This window comes from Emys orbicularis, chromosome 1, assembly GCF_028017835.1.
Source record: "Emys orbicularis isolate rEmyOrb1 chromosome 1, rEmyOrb1.hap1, whole genome shotgun sequence".
Lineage (NCBI taxonomy): Eukaryota > Metazoa > Chordata > Testudines > Emydidae > Emys > Emys orbicularis.
In genome coordinates, this window is record NC_088683.1 from 223,811,146 (window position 1) to 223,839,044 (window position 27,899).

At 44.2% G+C, this 27,899-nt stretch overlaps 2 protein-coding genes across 2 annotated transcripts in view; one reads left to right on the forward strand and one right to left on the reverse strand.

The window, feature by feature from the left end:
* The window catches only part of POLA1 (DNA polymerase alpha 1, catalytic subunit), a 329,016-nt gene extending 327,567 nt beyond the window's left edge, over positions 1-1,449 (reverse strand). The window contains exons 1-2 of the mRNA XM_065423293.1: positions 1,395-1,449; positions 554-678 (exon numbers count right to left, since the gene is read on the reverse strand). Of these exons, the coding sequence (XP_065279365.1) occupies positions 554-678; positions 1,395-1,449 (180 nt within the window). The remainder of the gene's footprint in view (positions 1-553; positions 679-1,394) is intronic.
* Positions 1,450-13,833: 12,384 nt separating this feature from the next.
* PCYT1B (phosphate cytidylyltransferase 1B, choline) overlaps positions 13,834-27,899 on the forward strand; it is a 60,153-nt gene continuing 46,087 nt past the window's right edge. The window contains exon 1 of the mRNA XM_065421673.1: positions 13,834-14,028. Within this exon, the coding sequence (XP_065277745.1) occupies positions 13,834-14,028 (195 nt within the window). The remainder of the gene's footprint in view (positions 14,029-27,899) is intronic.

Sequence of the window (27,899 nt, forward strand, 5' to 3'; positions counted from 1 at the left end):
TGTTGCATATCTGGTTAGTTACTACGTCATTTTGCTGCCGTTTGAAGTAGTTTAATACTTCAATATAAATTGACTTTTCCTTTCCTTCCAAGATGCAGTGCCTTAACATTACCATAGTGGATCACATAATCCTTTGAAAGTCATAAGTTAAGTTGTTTCCTAGTCCACTATTTAATTAATACGTGCTGAAGTCCTGAAGGCAAGTCTTTCACTACAGAATAAATTGTCAAGGCAGATCAAACTTCATGCTTAAACAATAAGCCATTTTAATGACTGAAAATTAAATGTTGCTCACCAATTTCTTTAATTTCCAATGGCAAGGGACAGAGAAGTAGCAAATACAGAAATAACTACTGTCTCACAAAAAATTTTACTAATAAAACACCTTTCAGGCCAGTTTGTCTTGACTGAATACTGTTTTCTTAACATTCCCCATAATTTCCAGAAGCAAGTGATCAGCTTTATACAGGTTAGGACAAAGATCAATATTCCCAAACTCAATTTAGGTTTTTATACAGAAAGTTCAAGCAAGAGAAAAGATTGAACTATTTACCTCATATTTTACTTTTTCACCTGCCTTGGCCTTTTTCAAGAGTTCTAGAGCTTCTTGGTGTCCTTTTTTAGATTTTTTCTCACGGCGAGAACGTGATAGTGCAAAACTTCCAGAGTCTGATGTAGCTGAAATCAATATTAAAAACATCAGAAGTACAATTCAACTATGCATTGTTCTTGTTTTCAGTCATTTAATCCACAGTAACTGTTTAATATTAGTTTTAGAGAAACAATGGTTCCACTGTTGATTACTCCTTAAAAACATGGGCGGAGCGTCCAATAGGCAGGGGAAGACTGAGCCTGCCCACACAGCCCTGCATGGCCCCCTCCCCTCTTGCTGCTAGTTGACCCCAGCCCAAGTAGGCTGCTCCTCTTCCAGGAAGGGAAGCTGGCTGGGGCTAGGGTGGCTGGGACTTGGGGTAGCTGGGGCTGCCCAGTGCTGAGGGGGCCCCCGGCACTGGGGCTGTGCTGCCCAGTGCTCGGGGGGAGGGAGGAGGCCACATGCCGCCTGCCACTCCGAAGGGCCCTGGGTGGAGGGCCGCCGCTTCCTGCAGCTCCCATTGGCCAGGAACGGCAAACTGCGGCCACTGGGAGCTGCGGGCAGCCACGCCTGTGCATGGTCAATGTAAACAAACTGTCTCACGGCCCGCCAGCGTATTACCCTGATGGGCCGCAGGTTGCCCACTGCTGATCTAAGGTGTGCCACTCCTTCTCAGTAAGATGTTGTGGCCTTGGACAGAATAATAGGAGAACCTCCTGCTGGGAAGCATGGAAGGAAGAGTTCACCTTCAGACTAAACAATTCCAGAGTCCTAAGCACCACCTTGTCCTTGTGGAACAAACAGTAAGGTTCCTGCACAGAAAAGACTGCCAGCTCCAACACTCCCCTGGCAGACATAACGGGTATCAGAAAGCCAGTTTTGATGGACAAATAGAATGCTGACACCGATGTCAGCGATTCAACGGGATGGCTTGTCAGGGCTCTCAATACAACCAGTTGAGTGGCCTGACTGCCAACTCGGTTAATCAGACTGCTCCAAGGAATCTGGCTACCTGAGGGTGCTCTGCCAGAGAACTCAGGGATCCCACAAACATCATGCTACTGAGGGCAGATACCCGTCAAGCTATGGTGCTGGGTTGGAGAGCTTTGTCAAAGCATTTTCAGAGAATGTCCCAAATAGCTGGTATTTCTAAGATTTGCTTTGTGATCCTAGCACCAGAACTCGGCCCAGATGGAAGAATACATTTTCAATGTCGATACTCTTCTAGATGAAAGCAGTGTCTTGATGACTTTGAAGGACAAACCCAGCGATACCAGCACTTCCCTTTCAATAGCCAGGCTGTTAAATGCAGCCAACTGACGTCCAGATGATGAAGACGACCTTGTGAGAAGATGTACCATCTCTTTGGGAGTTGTAGTGGAGGTCCTATTTTCAGTCTGAAAACCAGAGTCTCCTCAGTCAATGGGGAGTTATCAATATGACTGCTATCTGTTCTCATTTTATTTACTCAACCACCTTCCCTAGTAATGGGAAGGGTGGAAACACACAGAGGAGACCCTGCAGCCATCTGTGCAACAGCAATCTGTCCCCCAGATCTGGGATCCACCTCCCTGGTGAAGTACTTTGGTCTCTTTGCATTCATATGGTTAATGAATATATCAGTTGAGGGAACGCTGAACATTTGGACAATTAACTCAAAGACTCCCTAATTCGGGCACCACTCAGAGTTGTTGAGCCAATCCACTTTTGGTTCGGGTCTCCCTTTACATGAATTGCTCTGAGGAACAGGAGACAGTTCTCTACCCATCACATAATTTCCATTGCTTCTGTGTGTAACACTGGGGTCCTTGCTCCCCCTTGGTTGTCCACACGTGATGGCAGTCGTGTTGTCCGACTGAATCAGGACAGGGTTCCCCTCTAGGCTGGACTGGAACCTTCACTGCACCAGCTTGATTGCTTTTAGCTCTAGAAGGTTTATGATGTGGGCCTAGAGCTGTTTGGGCCCCCAAGGGTGCACCCCAGCTCTCCAGGCTGGCGTTGGTTCTGAGAACCTGAGGATCTGGGCAGCATAGGGGCATACCTTTGCGAACATTGCCCTGGGCTGACCACCATTTTAAGGAGTTGAACACCTATGTTGAGACCCCTACGTGATCCTTCATGTGTTCCAAGGTGGTCCTGTACCTTTATGATGAAGCCCTGAAGGCACCTGATGCATGATTGCACCCAGGGAGTGATCCCTATGCACAATACGAGGAGGCCTAGTAGTTGAAGGCCCAATGCTATAGCAGGCCTCTTGCAGCTCCCAAACAACGTGAAGAGGTCCTGAATCTTCTTGAACCTTTCTAGTGATGGATAGATCCTTGCTATCAAGGTATCTATGTCCACTCCTAAGTGTGTGTTGTTTTTTTTGACATTGATAAAGCCGGGTTCTTATAGGATACTCAGTGTCAGCGATGTGGCTCTGGGTGCTGTTTCCGGGGACGGTGTTCTGAACAAGTGTCGTCCAGGAAGGGGCACAGGTGGATAGCCTGACTGAGGTTGCAGGGTATCATTACTGCCAACATCTTTGTAAACACCCTAGGAGCAGAGGACAAGCCGAATGAGAGCATCCAGTACTGATGTTACTTCCTGCCATAAGCAAACCTTAGGAACCTGTGATGGCAAGGTCTGACAGGATTGTGGAGGTATGCGTACGAGGCAGAGTGGCCTCCCTCCGGACTGGAGAGCGAGGGACCACTACACTCCCTGGTGGGCAGAGCTGAACTCACCCCACTCGCCTCGCCAGAAGCGCCAGGATGGGACAGGAAGTATAAAGGGACGGCTCTGCAGCTCAGGTGAGCAGCAGCCAGGAAAGGAGACGGACACCTCTATTCTGCTGTGGCACCCGGCAGATCAATCTACACTCTGCAGCACCCTGCCCCCAGAAGAGACAGACCCAGAAGGAGAGTTGCCAGGACTGCCATCCACCGTGTACCCAGAGGACTGTGGATTCCAGAAATACCACACCCTGGGGAGGTAGAAAGTAGTCCAGGGGCAGCCAACAACTGTCTGGCTACGTTGCTGACTGTTCCTAGGTCAGTGTGTTGCGGCTGGATCCCCGCTGACCAGTGGCGGACCACTCCAACACTGCTAGCACCCTGGGCTGGGATGTGGTGGAGTCGGGCTGCGTCCCCCAGCCCCTGCCACGCCACCCCTAAGGTGGCAGACTCCCCACCGTGGAGGCCTATGTACGTCTACTGTCCGTCAAGCTAGGACACTAGACTCGGTTGGTGCCCCCCCCCCAGCGCTTAGATTGTGTGGGTGCTCATCCCTACCTGAGCCCTGAATTGAGCGTTTGCTAGCTGCATTAGCCAGGAGGCTTAGCCTATAGCCTGTGCTCCCTCTAAGGTGCACGCCTGTGCAGCCGCACAAGAGCCATTAAGGGTCGCGAACCAGCCGCGCACACAGGTGAGCATGGAGAATGTGTAGAGAGGGTGGGTGAGGGGCGGTGATGGGGGTTTGAGGGAGCTTGGGGCATGCAGGAAAAGCGCCGCTCTCCCTCGGCCCCAGCCCTGACCGGGCTGCGGCATGGACAGGTGCTTCTCTCCCTCGGCCCCAGCCCCCTTTTTTAAAAGGGAGATCTTGTGTTACAGCAATTAAATGTTTCTGTTCTTTGTTCTGTGATGCCTCTGTTTACACGTGATTTATGGGGATAAGTAGTATTTGATCTGCCAGAAATATATACCTTATTGAGTCTGATCCACATCTTAAACCAAGATTTATACAAGACCATGAAATGCCACACCTTTAGCCAAAGAAAAATACCTTCAAGACACCACAGAATTTTCATTTAATTTGGGTGACGAATCTCAGTTTAGGTTCAGCTGTGCACTGCCAGCCACCAGATTAAATTCTGAACAAAGGGAACTGCAATCTGAAATATGGGTTGCACATTATAGGATTTCATTGTTTTCTGCCCTTCAGAAAAGCCTGTTATGTGTATAAGACTTCAGTCTATGCGTTTGCAATAGTGATAAGGAAGTCGTTCTAATATGATACACTTGAACAGCCAAATCCTCAGCTAGTGTAAATTGAAGTAGTTCCAGTGACTTCATGGCTGCTGTACACCAGCTGAGGATCTGGCCCTAAAATGTCAGATTCCAGGAAATCTTTACAGTCCCTTTTACATGTACCATTGGCCATACCTATGGTAACTTTTTTAAAAAATTATATATATGTTTTTTGTTTCTACTGGTGGCACACATCTACACATTACCTCGATATTGGTGCTGCACATAACAAAATGCATTCTGCGCATGAATGAAAAAATTAGAGGGAACATTGGCAACAACCTGCTCCCTGCTTGGCCCCGCCCAAAGAGCTAGAGCCCCAGACTGTGAGTGTTCACTGGCTGCCTTAGCCAGGAGCCTGAGGCCACAGCCTGCCCCGGCTCTGGCCCTTTGGGTGGGGCAAAGCTTTAGATTATTAAGTACTGCCCGGCCCAGCTGAGGGGCTACGCACTAAAAACTACTCAGTGCTCTGCCCCAACCAAGGGTGGGGACAAGTGCCCCAGACTGTTATTGCTTGTTTGCCTCTATTAGACGGCCACGGAACTATAGGCGGCTTACAGCTCGGCCCCGCCAGCGCGACCCAAGCCCAAGGGTTACCGTCCAATAAGGTGAGGCAGAGTGGCCTCCCTCCCCACTGGAGAGCGAGGAACCACTACAGTATCCATCTGCCAGATCCACTGAAGTCAGAAAATCCTCCTTCGACAGGCATGACACCAGAGAGGTCAGGGTCTCCATCTGAAACTTTGTTTTCTTCATCCACTTGTTGAATCATTTGAGGTCTAGAATGGCTCAGATTCCTCCCGTAGGCTTTTGAACAATGAACAACATGGGGTACTCCTTCTCTTTGGAGTCTCTCCCTGCTCTGCTCACAAACTCCTGGTCTATTTTTCTCCCAGTGGAGTTGCAGTTGCTCTGGTGGGCAGGGGATCCCACCTCTCCTGCCCGACTCATGGCCCTGGGACCTAACAGAGTTAGGGACCGAAGGCTGAGCACAACTCACCATCTGCCAAGGCCAGGAAGGCTGTCTCATAGACGGAGCACTGTTTAGTTTTTGTTCAGAGCTTTTTAGGCTGCTCAGCCATACCAAAAAGGTGCAGAGAAGCCAGCAGTGAAGTTCCAGGTGGGTTCAGTCATCTGACTAAAAACCAACCCAGAGAGGAGGAAAGGGCTAGTGTGGGAGACCACTGCTCACCACTGCCCCCCCCCCGCCTTCAAAAACACCACACTGAAGGTAGAAGATAGGAGGGTGCAACAGAACTGCCATCCACATGCTGCTGCGGAGGCAGAGAATCTGGCCGCAAGTGGGCGCAGAAGAGGCACGAACAAAGCAGTGGTGCCAAAATGATGATTTGGCGCCGTGAAGCTGCTGAGTGAGGAAAGTAGCCCAGACATCAAGGATTGTTGGAGCTGCTGAGCTGCAGAATAGGTAGATTGTGGTAATAATGCACCTACAGTAGACTCAGGAAAGGAAGGGTGACAATTGTTAAGCTGCCACCCAACTTCCTTTAGAGGTGCATCAACTGTCACTATCCATGATTTGGAAAGGAAGGTTATTTTAGACGTCTAACTTTCTTCTTTATGCTTTTATTTAGTCTCTCAGTGACAAGCAGTCCTAGAATGCATCAGGCGAGGTATTTTCAGTAGAGACAGGGAAGTGTTAATACCATTATACAAGACACTGGTGAGACCTCACCTTGAATACTCTGTGCAATTCTAGGCTTCCATGTTTAAGAAAGATTAATTCAAACTGAAACAGGTGCAGAGACAGGCTACTAGGATGATCAGAGGAATGGAAAACTTATGACTTTCCTCCATAAGGAAAAACTACCTTATGGAGAGGAGACTCCAAGAGTTTGGCTTGTTTAGCCAGACAAAAGAAGACGGAGAGGAGATACGATTACGCTCTATAAATAAATCCGAGGGATAAGTACCAGGGAGGGAGAGGAGTTATTTAAGTTAAGCACCAATGTGGACACAAGAACAAATGGATATAAACTAGACATCAAGTTTAGACTTCAAATTAGACAAATATTTCTAACCAGCAGAGGAGTGAAGCTCTGGAACAGCCTTCCAAGGGGAGCAGTGGGGGCAAAAAACCTAACCAGCTTCAAAACTGAGCTTGATAAATTTATGGAGGGGATGGTATAATGATACTGCCTACAATGGCATGTAGCCGATCTGTGACTGCTAGTAGCAAATATCTCCAATGGCTGGTGATCGGACACTAGATAGGTGTCCCACCGACATAGCTTCCGCCTCTAGCGGAGGTGGAGTGATTATGCTGACGGGAGAGTGCTCTCCTGTCAGCATAGAGCATCTTCATCAGACACGCTACAGTGACGCAGCTGCACCAGTGTAGTGCTTCTAATGTAGACCTGCCCCCATATTAATGTCAGATTAACAGATTTATTCTTTTAGCCAACACGACTGATTAAAATGTAAAGACCTGTTCTAAACCAAAATAGTTAGATAATAAAGTAGCACATTGTAAGTTACTGTTTGCAAAGCTCTATCATTGAGGTCCAGATCCCACAAAAAGATCAACAGAGGTCGACCCCCACTAACTGTAATGGGGCTCATGCAGACGCAGAGGTACACCTTCACAAAGTTCTTTGCAAGATCTTGCCCTGCTTATATCGAGGGCCCTACCAAATTCACAGCATCTCCCACAGTTCTACCCAACCTGAATGGCTATGAGTCAAAATGTCAGATGCTGAGTAGGATCTTTACTATGTGACCCCTAGCCCCTTTTTTGGTCCAGTGAATATAGCTGGATAGTTGCCTCTGAAGTATTTGTTATTATATTGATAAAAGATTTTACAGCTTTGGAATAATTTGTCTGCCCATGAGCAGGAGCAGAGGGGGCATGGCCAGAGCCTCTGTGAAGCTGCAGAATGAGGAGAGCAGCACAGACGTCAAAAATTGTGGGGGGGCAGGGTCTCTATGGGGGTGTTGTATTTGGGCTCCCTTTGAGCAGGTCTTGGATTTCTTTGGCAGGGGGTGGGGCAGTGCTGCAGGATCTGGATGGGGGGGGGGAATGCATCCCCCACAGCTGCTGGCTAGGAGCAGAGTTCTGAAGGCAGTGCAGAAGTGAGGGTGGCTGTCAGCCCCCAAAACCCAGATGGGAAGCTGCTGGGAAAACCAGAATGTATGGTAATCCACCCCCCAATATTCTGCGACCCTCACTTCTGCGCTGCTGCTGGCGGTGGTGCTGGCTTCAAAGCTTGGCCATTGCTCTCCAGCTCTGAAGGCAGCACCCGACAGCAGCAGCACAGAAGTAAGGGTGGCAAACCCACAACCCCCCCTACAATAGCCTTGCGACGCCCCCACCCCAACACTTTTTTGGGTTGGGATCCTCATGGTTACAACACCCTGAAATTTCAGCTATAAACATCTGAAACCATGAAATTGACTATTTTTAAAACCCTATGACCACGAAACTGACCAAAATGGACAGTCAATTGGTAGGGCCCTACTTATAACCATTCAGACGGCCGCTGCAAAGATTATTTTCCTAGCCTGCTTTGCCCATGTCACCACTCTTGTTGCACCCCATCCACTGGCTCCTCTTTCTCCATTGCAGTGGTCCCCAATCTTTCCATGTGGCAGGCGCCGGACGACTAGCCGCCGAGGAGCGTGGCCACCGGACAAGCAGCTGCCGAAGTGCGGCCGAGAATCAGTGATGCCAAGAAACGTCGCCACCGAAATGCGGCCGAGAAGCGGCAATGCCAAGAAGCGTCGCCGCCAAAATGCAGCCGAAAATCAGTGGCATTTCGGCGGCACCGCTTCTTGACGGTGCCGCTTCTCGGTGGCATTTCAGCAGCTGCTTTTCTGGCGACCAGTAGGCAGGTGCACCGCGTTGGGGACCACTGCTATATTGCACCGAACACAAGTTATTTGTCCCAACCCTACCTATCATCTTTCCTTCACTAACAAGATGTCGACTCCCGCCTCCAATCTACCCATGATGCCAGCCTCCATTGCCCACTTGTTAAATTTTCGATCAAGTGCCGTCATGCTTCCTTCTATGCTGCTCCTCATGCTTAGGAGAAGCTACCCATAAACATTTGCAAAACTAACATATTATCCTTCTTAAAACTCTCTTTTGCTGTGATACCTACCAAAATAAAAACTTGTTAATGGTTAGGTTGCTACTATGCTGAGCCCATTGCCTATCATGCTAACCAATATTGTCACGGTCTCTTGGTACCCCCAGTTTGTCTGTATCCACATGTTGTCCCTTATCAGATACTAGACTGTAAACTCTTTAGAGGCAGGGACCATCTTTTTGTTCCATGTTTGTACTGCACCTGGAACAATCGGGTCCTGGTCTATGATTAGGGATCTTAAGTGCTATAATATAAATAATAGCGGTTTCTAGTTATTGTTAAGCCACAACAGCAGTTTAAAAAAAAATTATGTCAAATACACAGAATTAAACTTTGTTTGCATGCACTGAGGTATTTTCACTCTAAGCAAACTGAATACAATTTCTCTGTATCCCAATTTTGATTTTACTAGATTTAGAGGGTGAAGAAATTTAGGGCTCAAAACAGTGATGATATGAGGAAAGTCAGAACCTATCAAGTATAGAAAACTGTCCTAAAAACAATGACATCTTGTGGGATGGGGGGGAGAGGGAGAGTACACTTCTGCTAGGCATGATTGTCATCTACACTATGTTTTCATGAAACAGGAGGGGGTTTTAAATTAAAAAGGGTTACAGTTCTCACTTCCCTGTGTTTACTCCATGCACTTGACAGCATTTCAGGTACAGACATTTACCTCTATATATGAGCTTAAACCCAGCCTGGAAAGAAGAAAAACCATTCTCAAAAAAAAAAAAAAAAAAAAAAAGTGATGCAAAACCACAAATTCAGCAGGATGACACAGGGACCAGTGTCAGCACTAACTTTTTTTAACACGCCGGTGTGTTCATTTTTTTAAGACAGACTCGATTTCAAACACACTCTCCCTGTCACCTTCCAAGGAGAATCTTGGGGACACCAATAAAGTGCCCCCCCCCCCAAAAGCGGCCACTCCCAACTGCCCCTCCCAGATCCTGCAGCACTACCACCCCCGCCCAGGAAATCGGAGACACGCTCAAGGGGAGCCCAAATACAACACCCCCGCCGCCCCCCATGTAGAGCCTACCCCCCACCGCTGCACCCGTGTCCAGCCGCTACCCGCCCCCGGGCTGCGCGAGCCCCCCACGCCCCGTGCAGCGGCCGCACAGCCCCGCCCGCCTCTCACCGCCGCGCCGGCTCTCGCTCTCCGCCATGGCCCCGACCACGCTCGCTGCGCTCGCGCCAACGCGCCCGAAAGTGGCGCGAGAGAGGCGACCCAGGCGCCCCGGCCGGACGGCCAGCCAATCAAAAGCCGCGGCGAGTCCCGTCTTTCTGTAGCCCGCCCCTTCGCCTCGTTCCACCCTCTTGTGCAGGTCGAGGGGAGGAGCCGGAGCTGCGCGCGGGCGCACTGGGTGTTGCGAGTAATCTCTGTGTTTGCCACTCCGGCTCTGGAGGAGAGAGGCGCGGGCGGGCGGGTGCCTGATGGGGCGAGGTGGGTGGCTGCTGCCCCCTGACTGCAAGTTACGACGCTTCCCGCCAGCGGAGAGAGGGTGGCAATTTATGGACAGGCGCTCTTGGGGGGCGGTCGGTCGCCACTGAGTTCCAGGGGAGTAGGGTGAGGCCTTTTGTGTCCGGGGAAGGGAATGAAAGGACACGGCTATGGGGCTTTTTCCTCGTCCTGGCTCCGGGGAAATAATTTGCAATTTATAAACTCATGCTGGAGGCTGCAGAAAAGAGCCATTTCGGCCCACGCTAGGGGTGGCTAGACACCAGCATTGCTATCGCTGCAGCCTGCACCTAGCCCAGTGCGGGTCACGTGCCCTGCTGGCCCCTGGGTAGGGCTCCTAGGTGCTAGAATAATAAACGCGTGTACATAGTAAAACTAACACTTCACAGCTTGCTTGCTTGGTATATGGATAGAAAATGAAGGCTTCATCCATGGCATTTGTCCATAGGAACAGACCTGACAGAAGAGGTTGATCCATTTGAATGCGGGCCCTGGTGGTGTAAGCCAATTAAAATCAGTGGAGTTACACCAAGGATGAATTTAACCTACTATGTTAACTTCCCCTCCTCGGTTTCTGAGAGCAGACATCTGATCTTTGTCCATTGCAAAAGAAAAATCAGCAATCAATGAGGCTAGAACAGTCTTTGTACCCTATACAACTCATAAATCCATCTGCAAAGAATCAAGGAAATATGAAGGCTCCAGATTACCTTAAAGTCCTCTGTCCCTTGGTTAGAATGCTTGCATCAGTATATGTTCATAGTCCGGAGGTTGGAGCAGGAATCAAAAACACTGTCTAAACACCTTCCATCCCCGCCACCCCTTCCCTTTTGAGGACGCCTGAGTAACAGCACAATACACATGCTAACAAACTTAAACAAAGGCTTTGTTTAAGTTTGTTAGCATATGTATTGTGCTGTTAAACCCATATAAAGAATGTATGCCTTCCCAAGCCGCAGTGCTGCTCCACCCCCACTCCAGAGGGTAGGGGGGCCTAGCCTCCCCAAGTCTTTCCAGTACCCCATACCCGCTAAAAATCTCTTGCCGGTACTGCGTACTGGAGCGTAAACCCTACTTGCACTTCTGCCTTGAAATCAAAAGAAGCTGCAGGATTCCTAATCAGCAGAAACTGTGGCTTGTATAACTTCATCATTTCAATGGCTAAACCGAACACTGTAGGAGCAGAGGTAAGGAGGACTACCTGGAACTAAGTCACAAAGCAGAGCAGAGTACTGGCCTTTTGCATCAATCTTGCCAGCAGTGGAAGATGCTGACTCTTGGCAGAGGGCTCATTCAGGGGAAGACATTTCCTCCTGCTGCTTAGCACCAGATTTCTAAATTGACCAAGCAGCTGGGGACAAGGCAAAGAGCCTTGTCTCCTTTCTCCTTGTCCACAACTGGGGGAGCATACCTCAACTTTGCTTGTTACACTCCTATTGCTACGCAGATGTCTTCAGTCACATGCATCAGAGCAGTGCCCCAGCTTCAATCCAGGAGCAAAGCTGGGGTCTGGAAAATCATACATTTAACCTGAAATTACACAAAAATAAAAATTATTTGAAATGGTTTTTAAAAGCCTCAGTTGAGATTTTACTAAACTTTTACTATGTTTCAATTGGTGGGATCTCCCTGTAACAAAGTGATATTTAGGGCCCTAGTGAAGCTTTGTGGTCAGCATTTTCTACTGGGATGTGACCTTTGACTTTTCTTCAGAATGGCAGTTTACCAACAGTGCTGACCAATCACAATCCATATTACTCAATCCCTCGTTTGTATACAGATTGCGTTCATTTGAGACGTACATGCTGCTCACAAAGGGAGAAATGCGGAAACTCCAGAAATGGTGTGAGAATTCCTAAATGCACAGACTGCTTATAGCCCTTCGTCTTTTCAGCATCTGAGTGAGTAGGATGTGCACCATCATCTACTTGTTTCCCTGCTGGTGCTAGGTCCTTACAGAAATGGTAAGAAAGACAATATGGTTTATCCTCCAAACTCTAAAAGAGCTACTCTTTATGTTCTAAAACAGACTGATGACAACTATTTTACTTGTCTACAAGTGGATTGGACATTCCTTTATGTAGATTAGTGAACCTGTGCTGTGAGGAAAGAAGGAATGCTAGTTTTTAATCCTAGTTTCTTACCTGTTTACGAGCATTTTACCTACCATTATCAGAACATTGTTGGCTCTCCTTGTCATACGGATTCTTAGAGCATGAAGGAACATTGAAGACAGTAAAACAAATTCTTGAGCTACCTATAAATAACCCTGTTCCACTTGGATTTGTGCATATTTTCCCCAGTGTATCCATTGCCTCTTTAATGTGTGTACAGCACAAGATCATATCATTGAGGAAAAGTGGACGACAAGCAAACTAGACATTAAAAGAAATTAGTCCAGTACTGCCAATCCCAAAGGTTCAAAACTCATGAGTCAAATCCCCAAAAAATCATGTTGGGGGTCTCTGTGTGTGCACGCACACGTGTGAGAGAGAGAGAAGATTAAATTGTGGTTTTTTGGTCTTTTCGATTTTTGAACTGCCTCTGTCTGACCTCAGTGTGTGTATGACAATAATTGATGCCAACTCTCTGAAATTTATTGAGTAAGGTGATTGTAGCTCTTACTGCAGGAGCTCTCACTCCTACATCTGCCAACTAGAGTTGCCAGTTTTGGTGGGACATATTCCTGGAGATTTCATCACATGACAATCTTTAATTCCTGCAGACTCCAGGCCAATTCTGGAGGGTTGGCAACCCTACTGCCAACCCCCAAACCAGTTCTGTCCCCATCCAGTTCCCATGTTAAATCTGCCCCCACATTAGCATGACAAGGTGGGTGAGGTAATATCTTTTATTAGATCAACTTCTTCTGGTAAGAGAGAAAAGCTTTTGAGCTTCAGGAAGAAGAGCTCTGTGTAAGATCAAAAGCTTTTCTCTCTTACCAGAAGAAGTTGGTGCAATAAAAGACATTACCTCACCCACCTTGTCTCTTTAATATCCTGGGGCCAACATGGCTACAGCAACACTGCATACCACATTAGCATGTCACACCAGTTCTGCCCATATCTCAGCTCTCCTTTCACATCAGTTCTGTACCTCCAGGCCCCTCATCAGTTCAACCCCAACATCAGTTTTACCCATCTCTCAGCCCCCTCCCATAAATTCTGCCCTCAGATCAATTCAGTATAAAATATGTAAACCATTTCAACAGTTTGTGTTCATTCAGTGTCTTTGTAAAATACTTTGGAATTTTGAACTGGTCACATTTTTTTTTTTAATTTAAGCAAAGTAAATCCATTCTGTCTCTTTGTCATCTGTTGTACAATCAGAAGAACATCTGTCATTCAGGCAGTACCAGCATTTGAGCCAGTACACAATGACAGTTAATTTATCAAACAAATTGTTGCCAAAGCTCCACTGTGGGACAGTGCAGATTAAACAATGTCCTTTTCACTAATGCCTGGCCAGTTCTGACATTCAGCTCCGACACAACAGCAATGAGTTTGTTTCCCAGAGCATAACAAGTGCTGCAGAAAAAGGGACTGTGGGCTGCAGAAAAGAAAAACAGCTAGTCAGATTTGGGTCTTCATATGCTAAATGGCCTTATCACAGCAGATTAGTTGGAGCTGATCTTTAACCTCTCTTGAACAATTTGGCATGACCTTTGTTTTAAATGCAAGAAGTGGAAATTTCAATTTTTGTGCTCAAAGTAACTCAAGGTTCGGTCAAGGAAAGTGTGAAAGCTGCAAAGAGAAGTGTGAGAGAAGCAAGTTAAGGAAGATGGTAGGCTGCCAAAAACGCAGGACAGGGGAGGAAACTCAGGATACCTATGCATCCAAATTACAACGAAAGGTGATTTAGATTTTTTTCATGTTTTTTCTGCAAACTATAACAAACATACAGGTTATGAATAGAACAAATTAGGAATTATCATTGCAGCCTTAAGAAAAGCAAATACAATCATTAATAAGAGATTTTTTTCATCAGCTCATCTTTATGTCTAGTTGTTGTAGTATGTACTTGATCTTAATAAAGTACAGTATTATTGTAAGATAAATAGTTAAAATAATACTTTCTGGTTGAGGCATTGTACACCAAGTTTATACTTGTAAATGTTAGAATCTCTTGAAAATGCAGGAGTAAAATATTAATAGAATGCTGGCAGGTCATAAATTATAGCAGTGTTAGCAAATTTCACTGCCATACTTTGTTTAGAAATGTCTAACCATTATTTTATCACTTTTATATACCATATATCTTTCAGTGCATATGTATATATGCACATGTACACACATTCGGAGTGCGTATAGTTCAGTAATTCTTTTATTTCTTCTATGTATTGGTCTGAATTCAGTCTTGCTGTAACTCCATTATCATCAGGGTTTATACCAGGGATGAATTTGGCCCTTTGTAACTATTCCAAGAATGACTTATCAAACTGTGCTATTTATACCACATTGCAACGTGACCTATTTAAACTAATGTAACCCTTAAAAATGAAACACTTCAAGGAATTTTTAGAAGAATATACCTTTAAAATGAGAATAGATGAAACAACAGGTTTCAGATAAGGATCCTGATGAGAAAGGTTTCCCCCTGCATATGTGCCACCTACTTAGGTGTTATGTTTGTTTCCAAAATATGTTATTCTTCAAGTATAGTTAACTGATTGAATCACCAAAAAGAAGCGTGTATTTTTTCATTTATGTTTGTGTAATATTCTGGTTAAACATCTATATTTAAACTGCAGCAATCTGACTTTTTAATGGGTCTTCTGTCTGTTAGACACTGTCTTCATACACCACTTTAAATCACCTGTTAGGGTCAGGCTGAAGAGAAATGGAAATTGAAGTGCAGACATGAAGCCTTAAAGCCATCAGATTCAAACTGTTCCTAACGCAGTAGGCTATCAAGCTGGAAGGTAAAGTTCAAGATGGCACGGTGGCAGACACAGCTTTTTTTTTTTTTTTTTATGGCCTGACTGCATTAGTGACACTGAAAGAGTCAAAGAAGAGTAAGTGCATGGACTGAGCCTGATGAGAACATTTTTTAAAACCCATAGGCAGGCCAAATTCTTATTGCAGTGACATTAAACTAAATCCAAATAACTCCATTGACGTTAATGGAGTGACACTGGATTTACATCACTATAACATAGCAGTTTTCAAACTTTTTGAGCTAAGCTCCCCACCCCTTTGAGTTGCAATGTTTGGTTATGCTCCCCAATACCTACCCCTCCCCCCTCAGGTTTTTAGGGTGGCGGAAGGTGAGTGTGATGGTCTCTGGGGTCAGAGCCAGCACTGGGCATGGAGGCATTGATACTGACCCAGAGGCTGGGTGGCCCACTGTGAGTCAGGGGGTGGAGGTAGTGCTCCCTCCCTGAGCCCCCCGGAACGTTGCGCTGTGCCCCCCTCACGGGGCATGCCCCATAGTTTGAAAACCTCTGCTGTAACAGATATCAGAATCTGGCCACCAGCCTATTTAAAACCCTATTCCCATCCAAACCGAGAAGAAAAGTACAAAATATTATAATATAAATTAAATAGGGAAGACAAGCCAGAGCAAACTCACTGAGAATGAACCTTTACATTATTATAATGTCTAACAATTAATTCTGGTGCCAATGGCTTTCAAAGCATGTAGTTATTGCCACAGCATGAAAGTCTCTGTTTTAACCACTTTCAGCACTCTCACGCTACAGTTTCACAAAAATGAACAATGAATATATAAGCAGCACATTATTGCAGAGAGGCTGTTACAATCCAAGCCCTGGCTGAAGATCAAATACACACCCACTGGTGAACTAGAAATAGATGCGAGTTCTGAGCTAGCTCAGTATCTGTGTGTTCACTAATTCAAGTTTTTTCAGTAGATAAAAGGAGATCATCATGAGAAAACATATAGTTTCAAATAACAACATTTCAAATAATTAGTAGCTTACTACTAAACACACTAAGACTCCAGTCTTGTCATTAGATTCTTATTGTAGAATCAGGGTCTAATTTATTAAACACTGAGTTGCTTTCACCATTCATATTTGGTTACTCTTTTGCATTTCAATCAGTTTGGACAGTGAAACTACACAAGCCAAATTTCATTCTTGTCTACAGTCACTTGAACTTTCTAGTTCATACATAGAGATATTGGTATTTTTTTAACAACATTTGGCCTAATGACAATAGATTATTATTTTATTTATTCAAAAATTCTCCCCATGCTAAAACTGGAAAAAGAAAATGATGAATCCCACTCCACCTTTCCCTCTGCTTGCCAAACCTTATTTATAACCTCCCCAACCTTCACACTTTAGCTAGGCTTGCAAACCCTTTCATACATCTGTCTTCCTCCCTTCCCATCAGGATCATGGTTTGCTTTATCTACATTGTATCAGCCTCTTGCTGCAGCCTTTTCTTTGTGAAACTGTCTTCCCAATGTGGCTATGCTCCAGGGTAGTGTCTCGGACCATGTTTGTTTTGTTTTTTATTCTATTCTCAGGTTCCCAATGCCCTCTCTTGATGTTTAGAGAAGACCATTTCTGCAAATTTTAGGGCATAACTCCTTTGATTTGTCCGAAGGTGGGATGTACCAGTGCGGCATACCAGCCCATATTAGCTCACTTCAAATACAGATGTGAAATCCACAAGAATACCAACACTGTGTTTGTACATGAGAGCCAGGAAGTGAAAATTGTCTAGTTTCATTGTCCATTCTGAGTAAAATGCAAAAAATAAACTATAAAAATAGTCCTGGAACTTTCATGAAGTTACTGTCAGTATGCTTGGATGAGACCAGCAAAGCTTTATTAAAATAATATATCATCAGTGTAGAAGGTTATAATGTTGCTTGCATACTTAAAGCATAGTGTTGGATAGGAATGTATATTAGACTAAAATTTTGTCTTACATTTAGTATTTGCGAGCTGGAAATTGTACTATGTTCCTTCCCATCTCCCACAGCACCACTATATAGTAGAAATAGACAGTCTCTTGTGCTCTACCTTTGGCCTTGTCTACACAAAGTTGAGAAGCTCAGGCCTTTCTGTTCACTGATTGAGGCAAAGTCTTGTGGAAACATAGTCTAGTTCCATACATAACATAGTATTGATCATGTAATTAAAAACCATCATAATACATACTCACAGGGGAGCCAAGTTAAGGTTGTACAGGCAGCCTTAATTCTGGCATTTCCTAACTTTTTGGGTGCTTGACTTTGCAACCTTAATAAATGTCCTTTTAGCATAGCTTTTGTGTGTAATTTTGTGGTTTATTAAACTGTAAGCTGAGAAAAAAACCTTTCATGCCATCATATTGACGCTATCTGGTTCTTCAGCTGGGTTAGAACATTTATATCCACCACAAAGACCTTTGCCACATGAGCTACAGGAGTAACTGATAGCAATAGTAGGTTGTCATCTGCTATGTGGACCACCACTAGAAAGGGAAGAGGAACACACTTAGCTAGTAGTTTTCACAAATATATTCAGATAGCAGATACATGCTGAGACTCAGGAATCTTGGATTCCATTCCAGGCTCTGTGCTGAAGTGGGCACAGACTCTTCTGCCCAGGTTCCCCCAAGCTTGACTCCTTCTGCCCCATCCCCTAAAACCCATCCCTGTCCCATTCCTGTCTCTTCTCAAGTCCAGTGCCCAGCCCTACCCCAGGTCAGAGCAGCTCTTTGGGAATGACACACACACAGTCCAATCAGCACTAGGAGCTATGAAACTCTCAAGCATACTCATTAAGAGGGAACTGTTAAGAGATTTTAGCAGCTAAAACCTAAAAAGTCTCTACTGAGCATGTATAAATATAAACCTTTGAAAAGTCACTAAGTTGCCCAAATTTGGGTGGATTTGCATGAGGATGGCAAAAGAGACCTCCCTGACACAAATTTTCAGTCTTTGCTCCAAAGCAGGGGGGGTCCTAGAGCATTTCAAAGAAAAGGTCTCCAGAATTATTTAACATGGGTAAACCAACATATTAGATCCTAGCCTTGTTCTTGGAAACTGCTAAATGATTTTAGCTGAATTTTTTCAAAAATACTGCGCCTGATGCAGACACCAGGCTTGGGAAATTTCAGCCCAAATGGTTAAAGATTGGAAAAATTATAAGCAACTGAAAACAGGGTCTTATAATAGGAAGTGTCAGGCAACCTTAATAGGCTATGCTATTTAGATTTTATGAGTACAGTTGTTGTTGATCCTTTGAGTTCAAAGATGACCATGACATCACTGATTGATTTGGTTTTTTGAACACCTGAGTGGGTGATCAGACCAATTTGAGCTTTGAATTGTCTGTGGCACACTGAATAAGAGATGCCACTATGGGTTACTTGATTAATAGCAGACATGCTGCTGCTGTGAGATTCACGCTGCTGGCACTTCTGCTCTGCCTCAGTATTTCTCCTCTGCTCATAGACTGTAGCTCCAATATGGATGAGACTTCACTAGGTAGAACAATCATGAGTGAGATATTCCCAAAACTGTGTCAATGTTGAAATGCCTCCAGGATAATTTGAGGGAGTCTTTGAAAGGTTTCCTCTGGCCTCTCTGAAAGTGCTTTCCCTCCTTTAGCATGCCACAAAAGATCTTCTCTGACAGTCACTCAACTGACATTCTGGTGACATAGCCTGCCCATCTCATCTGTGATTTCATACACACACATCACATGTTTTTTAAATAAGAAATGTATCTATTCCCTTCCCAGGTTATTTCACAAGTTTATAACAGTAAGTAAGCAAGTTTTATGTGAGCATCACAGCAAAGATGGCCCTTCAGGAGGGGAACTTGAATGCAGCAGGGATAGGATCCTTTCAGATGCACCCAGAAAGTGTGTTCCACACATCTGGGGTGGTTAGAAGGAGGTATGGAGACATTTGTATGAAAATCTGAGAAATGGCCAACCAAAGGCTAGCATCATTAGTGGAGCAATTGGTGTTTGGGGGTGATTTCTGAACAGGGCCGGGTGCATAAGTAGGGAGGGACAAGTTGTAGAGGGGCAGAACTTTGAAGATAGAATCAAGAAGCTTGAACTTGAGACAGTGGAGGAGGAGAATGAAGCAAACAGTCTGAAAATGGGTCAGGGAGAAAATGATCAATAATATGGACAAGGAAGCCAATCTTAGCAATAGCATTTTGTGTAGATTTGAAGGAGCTGATGTGCATGTCAGGGAAGCCAGAGAAGAGGAGGTAATATTAATAAAAAGAAGACATAATGAGGGTCTGGATGTGAGCTTTCACTGAAGGGATACAGAGAAAAGGATGGATCTTAGCAATGTTGAGGAGGAATAAGCAATAGAATTTGGACACGAAGAAGAAATTGTTGTTCTTCAAACACAATAGGGAGGTAAAAGGCTCTAATTTAACTCTTCTTAAGGCCTCCAGTTTTGGAAATGTTGAAATGTTGTGTTGTAAATTTCTGGTGTGCAGCTCTAGTATTAACTTGGGGCCAAATTCTGAAGCCAAAGGGGCAGTTGTACATGTGTGTATAATTTGTACCCTAGTCTTTGGTTCTATGGAGGAAATGGCCTATTAACAGCTAGCTGAGTTCATCAAAATGCTTCATAGTCTCATCCTGTGCATTCAACAGATGAATCTGACTGCAGAAATGTTTGGTTGGCAATCTGTCCTTCCTTGACAACCAGATAAGTGAAAACCGGCTTGTTAAAATTAGCAAAGAGAATCAAGCCAGCCACTCAGCTAATGACAGAAATGGTAGGTCTACTTGGTCTTAACACTAATTGGTCAGCTATTTATGTATATAACAGAAGTGCAAGTGTAAGATACAAACTGTTATCCTCTTGGGAGGAAATCCACTATCATTGCTCATCAACTGGAATTTTGTTCCAAATTAGTTTACAAAAGCAGTGCATATAAAGCCCAATATCCTTGGGGGGAAGCGGGAAATGGGGGGGAGGGGAGAATAGGGATACATAGAGAGGCCATAACATGGGGGAGGGAGAATATGGGATCCTAGTATGGCGGGAGAGAGGAGTAGGGCGCGCACACACACACCCTGGCTGGTGAGTTTGGGACTGTGGTATGGAGGAAAGGGAAATGGGGATGCACGCAGATCCGTTGGCATTGGTAGAATGGGGGACTCTGCAGTAGAGGGAATGGGGGCACACAGAGCTCTTGGCATGATGAGGGGGAGATTGGGGAATCCTGATCTGAGTGGAAGGACGTGCACACACAGCCATTGGGGATGGAAGAATGAGGAACCCTCATATGGGGGAAGAAGTAATGGGCGGCACACACAACCACTGGCAGGGGCAGATTGGGAAACCTTGGTGTGGGGGAAAGAGGTAATGGGGGATATGGAGGAAAGTGGGAAATGGGGTCACACACAGAACCCCTAGCGGGGAGAGACTGGTGGACCTGGTACATTGGAGAAAGTGGGATATGAGGGAGAAAGGGAAGAGTGGGGGAACACAGAGCCCCTGGTATGGGGGGAAAGGGGAATAGGGGGCACACAGAACTTCTGGCCTACGGGAAGGGGTGGGGGGTAGCACTGAGTCACTTAAATATAGGGGAATGGGAAAATGGCACATGAGAGCTTGTGTGTTTACAGGGTGGGTGGGAGTGGAGAGGAAGTGAAGAGCCCCTGGTGTGTGCAATGAGTTTGGCTTACAAAAACCAGAGTGCATGACCCCCTACCCTAGCAAAGTTCTTCATGTAACTTCTGCAAAATGTGTATCAGGGCCACTATTAAAAGCCCCTGTTTTCAGGAGTTTATGATTTTGTGATAATTCACCTTGTGATAAAGTTATTTGTACAAAATGTAGATGTCTATACATTTAAATTATGTAATTAGAAGTAAATTAAATCTTACAGGCTTTGTGCCTTCTGACCATACCTAGTTCAACTATGCATTTAAAAATGTTTTCAGATAAATGGGAACACTGGAAAATAAGCAAACTTTATATACACACACATGTTTTGTCACATGCACTGAGTCCAGTGGGATTGTACTGGTGCAAATGACTGGAAATTGACCAATGACCCTATTGTTGATGCAAAAGAAGGAATAGAACCCAACTCACTCTCCTAGCTGTGGTAGCTGTACAGAGCTAACAGGAGTAAAAAGCCATAAAAATCTTATTTTTGTCACTAAAGTCAGCAGATATGACTCAGAAGCAAATCTGTTGAGTAGGCAGGTGCTGTTTTTACATTACTTTCCAGAGTAGACTCACATTTCTCAAAAGCCATAAACATGAGTATATAAAACAAGAACCCAAGTATATGTACTACCAAATCTCCATTAAAAATGATATCCAGGTTGTAACAAACAAAACTCACTAACTCATAGAAGACTGCTATTCTACCTTTACTGTTGTTCCCTTTCTTCCCCCAGGATTGTTGTATCCACCAGGCAAGGTATTAACAAATTTCAACAGAACTTTATTTACAGTGGAAATCTCTTTACCAAGCTGTAGCTGCACACTCTGTAACTCTCCCAGCCTCCTCAACTCCTCCCCCCTCCTTCCTGTTTCCTGTCCTTTCAGACTCCCAACAGCCAGTGCTCCCAGTTCTAATAATCACATGCAGCATCTAAACACCACATTCCCTCCTCTCTTAAGAAACTTTCCAAATTAAAATAAACATTGTTGTTCTAACCACAGGTACAAATATGAAACAAGACACTATACTGCTGGCAGAAATATTACACTGAAAACACTGTAGATACTACATAATATAGTCTCTAGTCCAGGCAGGTGGTTGTCTGGATCCGACAGGCCGTCTCTCAAGCCCCGGTTCCAGTGCAATGTCTCGTTGTGTTGGTTCTACGGTGAAGTCATCCAATGCAGACTGGGTGTTGGCATAATCTCCTCTTGGTGCATAGGCAGGTGCAAGATAAGAAGCATTCCATACCCGCCCATCAGAAAGTCGATAGGTGTAAGGTCCCTTCTTCTCTATGATTTTAAGAGGAGCTGTGAATTTATGGTCCCCTTTGCGTAAGATTCCAGGTTTTCGTATTCTAACAAAGGAACCACACTCAAACTTTGGTTCCTTAGCACCCCGCCGTTTGTCTGTGAAAGCCTTAGACTTTGCTTGGTTCTGTTCAACTGTCTTTCTCACATCATCCTTGTTTGGGGCACCAAGTCATGCCTTTAACAATCCAGCAATGTTCAGTTTAGTATTAAGCTGTTTCCCATGCAGTAACTCTGCGGGTGATCTTTGCATTGTGGCATGTCGTGTAGCCCGGTATGCTTGCAAGAAATCAGTAGTGAAGGGTATCCACAATCGCCCTTCCAGTTTAGCTGTTTGCAAACTCTCTTTCAAACTTCTGTTAAACCGTTCGATTTCCCCATTGGCTTGAGGGTAATATAGGGATGACCTCCTGTGTAAAATGTTCCTCTCTGCTAGAAAAGTTTCAAACTCCAGGGAAGTAAATTGACTACCATTATCTGAAACCAGTTATTTCGGGTTACCTTCCCGGCTAAAAACTGAAGACAGGAATTTAATTACTGTAGCAGAAGAAATTTGCAATGTAAACGCTACCTCAGGCCATTTGCTGAAATAGTCTATTAAAGTGATAGCATAACGACAGTCAATTGGAGCAGTATCAAAGGGTCCTACAATGTCAATCGCCACTTTTTTCCATGCAGATTCAGGAAGAGGAGCAAGCTGTAATGGAGGGGTACATGTCACTGCTGTCTTATCATGCATTTGGCAAGTGACACAGGATTTTTTGAGTGCTTCAGTTTGAGAGTCCATCCCTGGCCACCAATACAGATCCCGTAGTCGTCGTTTGGTTCTGACAATTCCCTGATGAGTATCGTGTGCCAGGTGTACGAGTTTTGACTGTAATCCTTCTGGCACAAGTAGCCGGTGTGTACCTCATAGCACACAGCCATCGAGCAAAGAAAGTTCATCCCGAACTCTAAAATAAGGCAGCAAAACTGGGTCAAGGTTTTTAGGGTTACTGGGCCATCTCTTTGTCAGAAATTCCCGTAATTTCTGTTGAATTGGACACGCTGAACAAACAGCTTGAAATTGTTCTCTTGTAACTGCAGTAAGAATGCTTGTAATAAGTGCAACTACTACATCCTCATCCTCTGGTGGACCATCTGGTGAAGGCAAAGGCAGGCGAGAAAGGCAATCAGCTACCACATTTTCGTTTCCAGGCTTATATTCCAGTTCATAATTGAAAGAGAGTAGTCTTGCAGACCATCTAGCAATACGATATCCTGCTCTTCCCAGTCCTTTCGTGGTGAGCAACGTTGTCAAAGGGCTGTGGTCTGTGCACAACTTGAACGTGCGGCCCCACAGGTAAGTTCTCCATTTTTCAGTAGCCCAGATACAAGCAAGTGCTTCTTTTTCAACTGTAGAATATTTTCTCTCAGCATTACTTAGTGTCCTTGAAGCTAATGCAACAGTCCTCTCTGTGTTGTCCTCATGAAGTTGTGTGAGGACAGCCCCAAGTCCATAATCAGAAGCATCAGGAGTTACAATTGTGGGCAATGCGGGACTGAATAGTGCAAGTACTGGACTATGTACAATCAAGTCTTTCACCCTTTCGAAACTAGCTTGTGCATCCGTTGTCCACACTAAGGTTGAACTTCTCTGTAGTAATTCTCGTAATGGTTCAATGACAGAAGCATAATTGGGAATGAATTTTGCATACCAGGAGGTAAGACCCAAGAAGGAACGTAAGGTTTGGAAATCTGTTGGAGGAGGAGCATTTGAAATTGCCAGGATATGATCTGGATCAGGTTTTAGTCCAGCCTGTGAAATTGTATGACCCAGAAAGGAGAGTTCAGTTTGTCTAAATTTGCATTTGGACCTGTTGAGCTTGAGGCCTGCTTTGCTGATGCAGTTTAATACAGACTGCAGGTTACTGTCATGCTCCTCAGTAGTATTTCCAAACACAATAATATCATCCAAATAGCACTGAACTCCATGTTGATTCTTCAGAATCAATTACATCATTTTTTGGAAGGCACTTGGGGCTGATGCGAGACCGTATGGAACACGTTTAAAACGAAATAGTCCCTCATGTGTAATAAATGCTGTGAGATCTCTGCTGTCTTCATGCAACATAACCTGGTGGTATGCGCTCTGCAAATCAAGAGTAGAAAACATCTTTGCTCCACGGAGTTCTGCAAATACTTCTTCTATGTGAGGAAGAGGATGGCTGTCAATCACAATAGCTTTATTTGGCTCCCTTAAGTCCACACAAAGGCGAATGTCTCCACCCTTCTTCTGCATCACTACTATAGGTGAAACCCATTCCGAGGAGTTAATCTCTTCAATAATGTCCTTTTGAACAAGTTTTCTAAGTTCCTCTGAAACAGCTTCCCTGACTGAAAATGGTAAGCGCCGTAATTTCTGTCATACAGGCATCACATTATTCCGCATTTTAACTTTATGCAGAAACCCATAAGCACAGCCGAGTTTCTCCTCAACCTGGAGTTGGGTCCCAGCTGAAACTGGTGTGTGTACCACAAGAGTGCTTTGCTGGGGAAGATCAATTCATCCATTAACTACCCTGAGATTTAAAGCAGCTAATAAATCTCTGCCAAGGATCGGAGTGCCTTTGTGGACAATGTAGAACTCCGCAGTTACACAGCAATCACCAAAAGTAACTATTGCTGGCAGGCAGTCATGTACTGGAATGTGGTTTTTCAAATAGCATACCAAGTGAAGTTTGGGTTCAGTAAGAGGCACATCTTTAAAGTAATGCAAATAGATGGAATCAGGTAGTATAGATACTGCTGAGCCAGTGTCCAACATTAGCTGAATAGAGTGTGATTTGCCTGAGGGTATGGCAGAAACATTTACAGTGCACTTTATCTGTTCTGGAATATGTGCAGTAGTGATTTTGTCTACACTCAGCACAGTAACATCTGGTATTGTAACTGCATGCACCTGTTGATTGAACTAGCTACTGTGACATACTTTAGCAAAATGCCCAATCTTTTTGCAATGATTGCACTGAGCTACTTTTGCTGGACATCCTGTGTAGCTTGCAAAATGTTGTGGGGATCCACAGCAAAAGCATGCTTTTACTGTATTTTGCATTTGCTGATTCAGTGGCTTTTCATTAGTTTTCCTTTTGCAATTGTTTGTCTGCAGTGATAGTGAACTTTTCTGCAAAGGAGTCACAGCCTGGACTGGGCTTGCTCATTATTTTGGCTTCAGCTGTAGCTGACTCAATCTGAGTAGCAATGGTTATTGCTTTTTCTAGTGTAAATTGTGGTTCTAGAAGTAAGCGTTCTCTTACACGAAGCACGGTTGTTTTCTCAATGAGCTGGTCTCTAATCATCTCATCTGCCATATTCCCAAAGTCACAAGTTACAATCAGACTCCTCAGGGAAGCAATATACTGCATTATAGTCTCCCCTGGTTTCTGCTCACGCTGGCAAAATCTGTAGCGATTAGCTACTACATTCCCTTTTGGCACAAAAAGGTTCTTTAATGGAGTGAGTGCAGTCTCATATTTATCATCTGCAAGGGTAAAAGTGTAAAATATACGCTGCCCTTCTGCTCCAAGGCAGTGGATTAGCAGAGCACGCTTTCTTACTTCAGAAATCTCTGTAGCACTGATTGCAAGCAGATAAGTCTCAAACATATGGATCCAGGCAGTAAAAGCAATTGGAGGCTCACCTGGCCTTTGCAGAAAGGGTGCAGGTGGGTTCAGAGGCAGAAGATTCATCCTCATCGCCAAAATGTTGTATCCACCAGGCAAGGTATTAACAAACTTCAACAGAACTTTATTTACAGTGGAAATCTCTTTACCAAGCTGTAGCTGCACACTCTGTAACTCTCCCAGCCTCCTCAACTCCTCCCCCCTCCTTCCTGTTTCCTGTCCTTTCAGACTCCCAACAGCCAATGCTCCCAGTTCTAATAATCACATGCAGCATCTAAACACCACAAGGATGTGAGTTGCTCTTAACTTGGAATTTCCTGACTTCTCAATTTAGGTCAGAATATTATTTTAAAATAATGAAAATGCCACCCTTTGTTGTCCAGGGGGTAGAACTAAGGATTGTGAGAAAATCACTTTGTTTTGTGACCTAAAGCAAATCAGTCAGGACCCAATTCACTAAAGCATCATGTTGAGGACAGCACTAAAAGACATGATTAAAAGCAAGCATGTGCATAAATTCTGTCCTGGATTGGGACATTAACTGCTCTCTCTCAGACTAGCCCCCATGCAGTCAATGGGACTACTCACATGAGCAAATGTATGCACATGCTTAAATGCTTTTTGGGATCAGGACCATTATCGATATGTAAAATGGGTATAGTATTATCTACCTCAAAAGTGTTTTATGAGGCCTAAATAATGCTTATAAACCACATATAAATCTTTGGATTAAATGCTTATAGAAAAGTCTGACAGAATTTAATATGGTAACCTTTTTACAGGACCTTTAAGTCTAGAGAATTTATAGAAAATTATATCCCTTCTATAGAATGACTCAAAAAGCCTATAGAAAGGATATCATGCTATATACAATTCTATATATTTTAGAATACTTTCTAAAGAACCCTATCATATTTCTATAGAACCTTAATGATTTAACCCTATTAAATTTAATAAAGGCATTTCCATGAGAAAAGCCTTTATTAAAGGGCAACATATGTTTATTAATTATTTTTTCTGTTCAGGCAAATGGGAAAAGATTTTAATCAATATTTCCCCCCCAAACTGGGATATACAATGTGCAGCAGCAAGAGGATATTCCACTTCCATCTTGCATCATTGGTATAGTTTAGATAGGCTGTAGTATTAATGCAAGAGAGAACCATTTTCTTTAATGCTGCCATAAGATGAAAAAATAGCTGTACTGTAAACTTATTAAATCAGAATGTGGACAAGATTTAATATGCAGACCTTAAATGAAATAAAGGTATAATTCACCCTTCCCTGCACAATGCTAGAGTAATAGACTTTGCACAGTTAACTAAAGAAAAGCGTAAAAAGGACAGGAAGAAATTTACATTGCCAACTCACACACAGCCATTGAGCTGGAAGAATAGCTACATCCCCTCTGCACTCCCTGATGGGGAGGGGTTTGGACCACTGGGTCCAGCTGAGTATACATCAAGTGGTACTCCCACCTCTGGCAGTTATTCTCTCCTCACTGGTCTTTTAAGAGCTGGCATGCCTGGAAAAGTTTGCAGAGGACTGCTTTATGTCGACACTCTGCCTAAGTCCCCACCTTACTCAGCCCCGCTGCGTGATGTGAAGGGCCCTGCATTTCCATATCTGGGTGAATATTACCCTAAAAAGCACTGCATTTGTTTCTTAAGGAAATGAGTAACAAATTAAGGTCATGGTGCTTCATTAATCATTTTTTTAATTATTTCCCCCGAGAATATCTTTAATAGTGTGTGAGTCCTGTATATAGGGAAAATAAATTATAGGCAACTTAATTACAAGAGAAAAGATTCAGCAAGGGGGTTTAGTGACATCAAAAACAAAAAACCCAAAACAAAAACAAAACATGTTTTGCCTTGTTCAGTGTTTGCCTCTTTTTTATGTTTTCTCCTTTCTTTCCCAATCCAGTCTCTCCCTTGCACTCTTTGCATCTTCTCCCTTTTACATGCCCTTTCTCATCTCCTCTTCTTCATCCCCACCTCCCCCTCTCTTTTGAAGAGTTCCTCTTCTCTACTGCCTGTGCCATGTCTGATATGATATTTTAAATAAAGCTGCCTATTAATGAAGAACGATTGTGAGTCATGGTTCTCTTATAATTCATCATGGTGTCAGCTCA